This window comes from Xenia sp. Carnegie-2017, unplaced genomic scaffold (genome assembly GCF_021976095.1).
Source record: "Xenia sp. Carnegie-2017 unplaced genomic scaffold, XeniaSp_v1 HiC_scaffold_2, whole genome shotgun sequence".
Taxonomy (NCBI): Eukaryota; Metazoa; Cnidaria; class Anthozoa; order Malacalcyonacea; family Xeniidae; genus Xenia; species Xenia sp. Carnegie-2017.
This window is the reverse complement of record NW_025813482.1, coordinates 8881858-8891325: the sequence shown is the minus strand read 5'-3', so window position 1 is coordinate 8891325 and position 9468 is coordinate 8881858. Positions and strand designations below refer to the sequence as shown.

General features: G+C 32.7%; 1 protein-coding gene across 2 annotated transcripts; it reads right to left on the bottom strand.

The window, feature by feature from the left end:
- Positions 1–2465: 2465 nt before the first annotated feature.
- Positions 2466–7393, bottom strand: LOC124440337 (excitatory amino acid transporter 1-like). Of its 2 annotated transcripts, none has more exons than XM_046990711.1 (7): positions 6832–7381; positions 6586–6628; positions 5645–5973; positions 4946–5179; positions 4029–4223; positions 3438–3572; positions 2466–2791 (listed from the first exon to the last, which is right to left on the bottom strand). In XM_046990711.1, the coding sequence occupies exons 1-7, from the start codon at positions 7275–7277 to the stop codon at positions 2629–2631; spliced, it is 1545 nt and encodes a 514-aa protein (XP_046846667.1). In that variant the 5' UTR covers positions 7278–7381; the 3' UTR covers positions 2466–2628. The 2 variants fall into 2 exon arrangements, with proteins under 2 accessions (XP_046846667.1, XP_046846668.1); XM_046990712.1 differs by having other exon boundaries at positions 2701–2889; positions 6832–7393.
- Between the last annotated feature and the right edge of the window lie 2075 nt (positions 7394–9468).

Below are 9468 nucleotides of genomic sequence, written 5' to 3'. Positions count from 1 at the left end.
CACCAAGAGTTGAGCTTCCTAGATAAATGAGATTATTGAGATCAAAAATTCATTACTTTTTAAAGTCAGCTGAGCACAATAACTGCTTTTTCTGGTTGAAAATTAAAATTCTACTTTTCTTATAATGTAAATAAAAGAAAAGTCTGGTAAATTAGATCAGTTTCATTAAAATCTATGGTATGTATTCAGGCATGTTTTTATGGGTGATGAGATCGTACTATGTCACCTTTGTTTCCACAACCTGCACATTTCTTTACTGACATATAGCAATACTAATTTGCCACTGTCTTCATAAATAAAGACATTTGAAGCTTCAGATAATGTAATCATCATCATTAAACCCGTAATTTTTTTTTGTCTTATCTAAGTTGTTGAAGTACCTTTCTGGAAAATGTTTTATCATATATTATGAAGGCAAAGCACAAATTCTTTTGATAAAACTACACATGCAACGAAACCAACCGTCTATAGATTTCCATAGATAAGAATTGGATTCATCCTTGTTGCATATAATAGTTCTTTCATCTCCATTTCTATCCCTCACCAACTTCATTCGTCCATGATTTGACGAGTTACATTTCCCAGGATCATTCGGATTTTTTTCGTACAGCTGGAAAAAAGGAGAAAACACCTTTAACTGCATCGTTATATCGTTCATTTTAACATACTCACACACTTATGTATAAACATTCATTCGACAAGTATTACCGAACTAATCTAACTTTCACATAACACAATAAACACATGTATGAATTTTTGACTTTGGTGGAAAATCTACCGAAAGCAAATGAACTAATTTAAAGAAAGCAAGATGGATGGAATATAAGATTGATATAAGAAAAAAAATTCCTGTTCAGAAACATCAAACATTTGACTAATGATAAACCAATTAAAAATACCTTCAAACGAACAACTTGTCGTTTTTCATTTTTTGCTGAGCAAAAAATAAGTAGAAGAGCGACAAATATTGTTGACAACAGCATGATTCAATGTTCAAAATAAAATTTCTGTAATATTCTCTTACATCTTATATGAGGTGGCCAACGTCCGTCATATGCAAAACAAAACAGATACAATCACAAAACAATAGCTTTAGCAAAATCTCTTGACGCCTCAAAGTTATGCATATGGAGATTTAATTCAATTAATTCATTTGCAATCGACAATTTTTTTTAAAAAAGGAGAAAACACGCTCGAAAAAACATCAACTTGTCCGCTCAGGTTTTGAGTTATAAAATGGAGTGTGTTTTCTCAATTCATTTAATTAAAATCACGAAATATTCATCTGAAAAGATGGACCAATATCAAGAACTGTTTTATACAGCCATTTGCTAGGAGGATAATATTTTTCCATTTCGCTTGCATAATTTTGAATTGCCTTAGCATTTGTTTTAATAAATGTGGGTCATATTGACAGTAAGAAACAACAGTTTGCAGTAAGAAATTTTATGATGTTTGATTAACAGTGAACCACTTGACTGGCAAGATACCATAAATGAAAGAAAATTTTTATTTATATACGATGATCTCGTCAATGGAAGCTGATTTCTACGGGAAATGAGTTTTACAAAATCAAAATTTACAAAATTAAGGTACATTTATACGATAAAAATCATAAAAGGAACAGTGAGTAATTATTTCACATGAAAATTAATATTCACAAAACACAATCACAAAATAATAGCTTCAGCAAAAGCTCTTGATAGTTCAAAGTTTTGTACACTGAAATTTGATTCTATTAAAATCACGAAATGTTTATCTAAAAGATCAACCAATATCAAGGACTGTTTTACACCCTAATGGCTTGGAGTTAAATATTTTTACATTTGACTCACATAATTTCCAATTTTCTTGGCTTTTGCTTTCATGAATATGGGCCATATTGAATTTTTTGAGAACAGTTTGCCGTAAGCAACTTTATGAGTGTACCTTGCCTGGCTGGACATTAATTATATTATAATGTTGAAACAAACATGACTTATGTAACTGAAATACTTGAAGTTTGTGATTTGTATCTTGAAATTCATAGTGAGCAAACATTCAAAATTCATTAGTAAATGTAGAAACTATTTTTTTTAAATAATGCCGTTTTGTAGTAAATTGATTTGGAAAGTCATGTAAACATGTTATATTATTGTCCCAGTCCGTATCGTTATGGAAACATGGATAACTTTTATTAATGAACAAATACTGAGCTGAAACGGAATTCATGCTGTTTTGTAATCAAGAATTCCGACGATATGCATTTGAAAGAAGAGTGACGTTCGTAATCTGAATTTCTCCTTCTGGTCACGTCCATACATCTTTTTTGATTGTCGAAACTTTAGTTTTTCTGTTTTTAAGGCCTTGTTCAGGATTGTTATGAATTCTGATAGAGCTTTGATACTTTTTATTAAGCTTTATGTTAATTCAACACATGAAATGGTTGCATCATGAGCCATGAGAATATAACATGACCTTTCATGTTTCGTATTAAAACCAATCGTTTTTTAATCTATTGTACTTACTAAGAGTCAAGGGTGAAAGGACTAAACTATTTTATAACATATCCTGTTTTTTGCGTTATGTTTTAGTAAACTATATTTGTAGCAAATCCTGTTTATTGATCAATGTTGCAATACATTTTACCTACATACAAGTTTCTACAGAGTCCTGTAGTTGCTTGTCTAACGTATCACATCTATGATTACTAATGTCCTCTTCACATTCAAGGTCATCTTGGGAATATTTTGCGACAAACGCAGCTGCGTACGTGTCTCCCATAACGTTTATAGTTGTCTGAAGTCGATCTCTTGGATGGATAAAGAAAATTAACGGAAACAATGATTATGTTAACAACTGACACTCATTGTAGTCAATGATGAATAACGTAGGTTGTCTGCAGTAAATCTATGGAATAGATTTAAAATAAACTTTTATTAGCGATATAAAAACTTGGTGTAACATCTAACGTATCGGTGAAAAAGTTTTCAATTATGAAGGCTTAAAGTTGCTTTTCAATGGATCTTGTCCGTCGTGGCATGAGGTCTGGGTCTAGTCAAATTCTGACGACATCCAAGGTAGTTGTATATATATCTTGTATTGAAATCCCTTGCATGACGTCACAAAGGTAAATCATTTCAGACCTTTCTAGCGACGGACAAGGTCCATTAAAAGGCAATAAAAGTGGAACGATTTGACAAACTTAAAACTTTTTACTGATTCGTTGAAAATCACCCCTAAATTTAATATCGCTATTAAAAATTTTTGCTGAAAGGAGCATTTGAGATTTGACACACTTTTTAGTAAGACTTCAGATAAACTTCTGTAAGACTTCAGATGAACACTAGCAAAGTCATGTCACACATCAAAAACATTTGACGTTAAAAAACAATCGTTCAATTAAAGCATGAGCAATAAAAATATAGTCTTAAAAATTAATGATAAAAATGACTTACAAAAGCCAGTCAACAGCAAATATTGGTCCAATTTTGTCAATAGGCAACCCAACTGCTTCAAGCACAATTATAAGATTGCTGAGCCCAGGACTAGGAATGCCAGCGGCACCAATTGAAACCACGGTACAAATAAAACTAGGAATATAAATATTGTAAATTAACCAATATGTAACTAAGAATACAAAAAAGCGTTTTAGATGCTCAGATTGTCAGTTTGCTTTAGATGTGTAAATCTCAGATTCTCTGAGTATTATTATTTGTCATTTCTTTAGGAACCCATTATTAACATGGAAAATTTGCATAGCAAAATGAAGTTTGTGGACTTGCTTCGCAGCTAATCTCAAACTACGGTGTATCAATAAAGACTGCAGAAAGCCAGTCAATCTGAAGGAAAAATCTCTTTTCCACTAAACTGACACCATGATCATTTAAAATATTAAAAAGTTATAAAAATTTTGCCATTCTCTGCGGTTTGCCTTTCATTAGTTTTCATTTTTGACTAACTCTTAAACATCACTATCAAGCAAATAATTAGATTCATCATCATTAACATAGCTTTCTGTTTCATTGGGATAAGGAGAACTGCATTACACGGTCATTATTTTTTCACCAATGCCAAGTTGTACGTTCGGTTCAATTTGCTCCACAAAGAGAACGACTATTGCATAGTATATAGCAGCACCATCCATATTGCATGAAGCACCAATGGGCAAAACGAAGCGTGTAACTCGAGTGTCAATATTTGTTCTTTCACAACACTGGATTGTTGTAGGCAATGTTGCAGCACTAAATGGAAAAAAAACATTGATTATTTGTCCAAAGATGCAGGGTTTTCGGGAGGACGGAGAAAATTTTGCCTGGAACACCGACTAAAGGGATTCATGGGTCATGGATAAATACGCGCTCACAAAAATTCGTCGGAATTTCTCTGAACAGGCCTGCAAAAATAATGTAGAACTTGCGAAATATTAGCCAGCAATTGGTTGAAAAAGGCCTGAATATTTGTTAAAAATGAACAATACTCTGAGTATTCGTGACCTAAAATCTGGAATCCCGAGCAGAATAAATCTTCTTAAACTAGCTGTCAGGTCAATGCAATGCCGAGGGAGAAAACACACACAAGAGATAGTCTGTTTAAATTTTACAACAGCTCACTTTTAACATAACCTATTGTTTTTGCTTTCACGTGACTTGCATAGGTATACCAAACATATTCTTAGTAATGTTTTACATGGTTATTAAGGAAACTGTATCTACATTTTAGGCAAACTACGAATGTCATCCAAGAGTTTATCATATATACAGCGCGAAAATGAACGGAAAGAAAAAAATAATACAGCTTGTGTGTTTATAATTTTTGCTACAGACAGTTATCATAATCTTTTTTTGGATAATTTTTTTACAATCAATATTTACCTATCAACATTTGATGAAAAAATGAACAGACAAAAAAACTTAATTAAATTCACGCTCATCATACCGTTTTATATGAAAATGTGGCTACTGACCTAGATGAAGTACCAAACGCCGTCAATAAAGCAGGCATGATTCCTTTCAAATGGTTTAAAATGTTTCCACGAACAAATACAGCATAAATCATTGGGTAAATTATAATTGCTTGTATTAAATGACCAACAACATTAGTGAGAACGAAAAGACCCATTGCTTTAAACAACAACATTATATCACTCGCTTCAACAATATTCCCAGCAATAATACTGCATATTCCAACAGGAGATAACCTGCAAAATGAATAGAGTAATTTTAATTATATAGCTTTCATAAAACGCGTGTAGTGATTGGTCAATGGCTGTGTTCGCGTTACATTATGCAAGCAATTTGAGCTCAACCAATCAAATCAATCAATCAATCAAAGAGAATTTGTAAATCACTCCTGAATACATGTTAGATGAAATATCAAAATATTTGTTTTTAATTTTTATTATTATTTTATAATATTGTTACGTATATTATAAAAGAAATAAAAGATGTTTTTCATGTTTTCACTGGCTTAGAAAAACCTGGGAGAGGTTTGTGTGAACTCTGGAGCGGGTGCAATCCTCAATCTTCAGTTTCGGGCTGAGATTGATCAGCTCTCAAGTTCTCGAAGGTCTCCTCAGTTTGCATAAGCATGTGCAAACACAGTAAACATCTTTTATTTCTCAAATAATTATATCATTACATATATAATATCAGTTTGCAATTACCACATGATAATTTCAACGAGCTTCATAGTTGCACTCCACAGAGATCGAAAAATGTTTACCAAATGAATACCATCATCTTTTATGATATTAAGAACAATACCAAAAGCAATAGAAACTGTTATTAAACCAATCATGTTTGTTCCACCACCTTTACTTGTACCACCATAATTATATGTGACATCTTTCATAATGTAAGTAACATTTTGTTCATTTAACTGAACAATTTTTGCTCTTTGGAGAAATTTTATCAATGCTTTCGCGGACATGTTTGAGATATTCTTATAACCATATCTATAATTATCCTCATTTTTGTTGTACTTGGTAAAGACCTGTGCAAAATTAAGCATTTAACAACAATCTTTCATGAGAAATTAAGAAACATAAACTACAACTTGTAAAATCAGTCATCAATTTATGGATGATACCCCCTGCAAGAAAATTAAATCATTATATACTTGGGCGTGGTGGGGTGGGGTGTTGAGACAAATTAAGGCAAGTGCAATTAATACTTCACATTTGGAGCCTAGTATGTATGTAGCTCTTGTTGTAAAAGATTGCAGAAGTCTTTTATCAACAGTTTACTCTTTGCAGTATACAACTCTATTCAGTAAATCTTCAATAAAGTATCTATCATTTAATGAAATCAAGTGTTTTTAATTCAAGTGGTTTTTCATTCACTGATCAACAGTAAAATATAACTTTTTACCAAGGGGACACAAAACCTTACACATATTTGCAACCCTGCACATATATTTGTTTTAGTTTTTGTCCCGAAATCACGTTAATGTAGAAAAGCAATGTTTACAAATAGTAACTTGTCCGAGGCGACAGAAATGAGAAATTGCGTGGTGAAACCATCAAAAAGTTAAACATATTTCTTGTATCGTAAACATTTGTCGTTTGCATTATGAATTCAACAATAATCAAAGAGGTTTTCTTACCGATCTGAAAAATGCTTCTACGAGGTTATCAGGAACAATATTTCTATATAAGACAAATGAAAATTAAATTTGATGTAAATTTCCTAATTCTTTATTCTCGACGTTATGGTGCCAATGCTGAACAGAGCATAAAATAACATGACTTTTCTTTTCACTGTATAGACACGAGCTATTTCTTAAATGACTTTGCTCGCAACACGTGTTGTAAATTTAAATTAGAACATTTAAAACCACCCTTTGGTATACCTTAAGAGATCCAGAAAAGAATCAATTGACTTTCTATTAATTTTATCCAGATTTTTGACGTCTTTATGTAGACCTTGTCCCGGTTTTATGATCATTGCAAGGATTAAACCGAGAATGGCTGATAGTAAAGTCGTAGAAATATAGTAGATCATAGTCCGTTTACCAAGACGGCCAGCATTTTTAATATCAATATCGTTTAAGGCCACGATGATACTGGATGTTATTAATGGAACGACGATTAACTTTAGCATGCGTATAAAGAGTTCCCCAGGAAATTTTATATACATTGCCAGTCGTCTGGCTGTTGGATTTTCAGATTCTTGTACAGCATCATGACTTGAAATGCCAATAATGATTCCAAGTAACACACCAACAAGAACGCTTAGCAGCAATCGATGTTTCTTAAGGTGAATAAATACGATTGATAACTTTCTTCTAGCATTCATAATTGTTTCAGGGGCTTTCTTGTATTCTTTGTTGCCAACTTTTGTCTAACTGTATTTGCAAGCATATGAGACCAATAATGTTTACAGACAATTTTAAGTGTTTTGACACTTGATATTGGACTGTCTCTTTCTTCTAAATTTGGAGATTTTGGAAGAATTTTACTGATCACGCAGTGTGATTACCCCTGAGTCAGGTCAACATTGAACTGTCATTGAAAAACGTGGATTTTTAGTACAATAGATTGATTACAATCATACATATTTTAGCAATGAGTTTAGCAATCTCCTTTGCTTCGTCAAGTTGTTTCATTAAAATGAGTAAAATCCCCGTGAGATCTCTCAAGTCTGTTTAAGGTTAAAAACGTTCAACGTTGTGACAAGCAATTCGTATTGATAAGCATTGAACAAAAATATATAAATGGAACTATAACTTGAGGAATGAATATGGAAATAAAAGTTTGGTAATTTTACAAGCTTTTTTTGCTTTATGAAGAGTCATGTAGTACTTTTATACCTAAAAAATATGAGCCTTATTTTATGAAAGTGGGTACAACACGAATTTTTAGTTCTATAATCTTTGTATTCGCGGAGAGTGAACGCAAAATTTCGGCATATACATACACGGTCATCAGTTTAATTCATTACTTAGATACAATACAGACAAATAGTTATAATAGAGGAAGCGCTCAAGCAGGCGACTTTTGCTTCAACAATGTTAAGGTGAAGTTTGTGTATAGATGGTTTGAGGTTTATGGTTTATTGTTTAATATCCTTTAATGATCATGAATAGATATTTATTGAAGAATGCTGATCCAACAGAGCAGATTTCTAATTAAAATAGACGATGCTGTCTCGTCATACGACTGCATGATAAAAATTAGTTGTGATAATTAACGGTTACATCATTACAAAAAGTTTAGTATAAAACAAATTAAGCTTTTATTGCTTTTGAAAATTAAACTAGAGATTCCCATCTTGGGCATGATGAAGAAAAAAGCATATTTTTATTAATCTGTACTGGTGACAATTTACGAGAGTATATTCAAGCTTTGGTAAAACCAATGAATAAAAAGGAGTTCTCCTGACGATCAGGATTTTTCGGTATTCATATTTTTATATGGCCAACAGCTTTGTTTGAAATAATTCTTGAAATTTGCGTGAGAATACCAGTTTATAAATGATTACCAGGATTGATTCAAACTCTTTAAGAGATCTAACATTGTCGAGTATTATTATGAATTCATAATATATATGCAGCTTCAATGAGCAGGTTGCAAATACATGATGTACCACTACCATAATTACCACTACATATTTATGCAATTTATTACAGTGACAAGATTATCAAAGAAGCAGAATAAAATAAAGAGGAAAACCCCAATTATCCGACTAAACTCTCTGACGTTGTACAAACCTATCAACTAAACTCTCTGATGTAGTCCCAACTTTTCAACTAAACTCTCTCACGTAGTCCCAACTTTTCAACTAAACTCTCTCACGTAGTCCCAACTTTTCAACTAAACTCTCTCACGTAGTCCCAACTTTTCATCTAAACTCTCTGATGTAGTCCCAACTTTTCAACTAAACTCTCTCACGTAGTCCCAACTTTTCAACTAAACTCTCTCATGTAGTCCCAACTTTTCAACTAAACTCTCTCACGTAGTCCCAACTTTTCAACTAAACTCTCTCACTTAGTCCCAACTTTCAACTAACTCTCTCACGTAGTCCCAACTTTTCAACTAAACTCTCACGTAGTCCCAACTTTTCAACTAAACTCTCTCATGTAGTCCCAACTTTTCAACTTAACTCTCTCACGTAGTCCCAACTTTTCAACTAAACTCTCTCACGTAGTCCCAACTTTTCATCTAAACTCTCTGATGTGGTCCCAACTTTTCAACTAAACTCTCTCACGTAGTCCCAACTTTTCAACTTAACTCTCTCACGTAGTCCCAACTTTTCAACTAAACTCTCTGATGTAGTCCCAACTTTTCAACTAAACTCTCCAATGTAGTTCCAACTTTTCAACTAAACTCTCCAATGTAGTCCCAACTTTTCAACTAAACTCTCCAATGTAGTCCCAACTTTTCAACTAAACTCTCTGACGTAGTCCCAACTTTTCATCTAAACTCGATGAGTTTTGTGTTCTACATGCATGTTAGTAATAACAAACCTCCGTTGCACAAGACTGCGA

Bases quoted from the DNA above. Each gene is read 5' to 3' on its own strand.
- LOC124440337 (XM_046990711.1), bottom strand. From the start codon at position 7,277: ATGAATGCTAGAAGAAAGTTATCAATCGTATTTATTCACCTTAAGAAA. The intron at 6,629-6,831 runs GTATACCAAAGG...TGTCTTATATAG, and splicing joins TCTTTTCTGGATCTCTTAAG to AAATATTGTTCCTGATAACC. The intron at 5,974-6,585 runs GTAAGAAAACCT...AATTTTGCACAG, and splicing joins TAGAAGCATTTTTCAGATCG to GTCTTTACCAAGTACAACAA.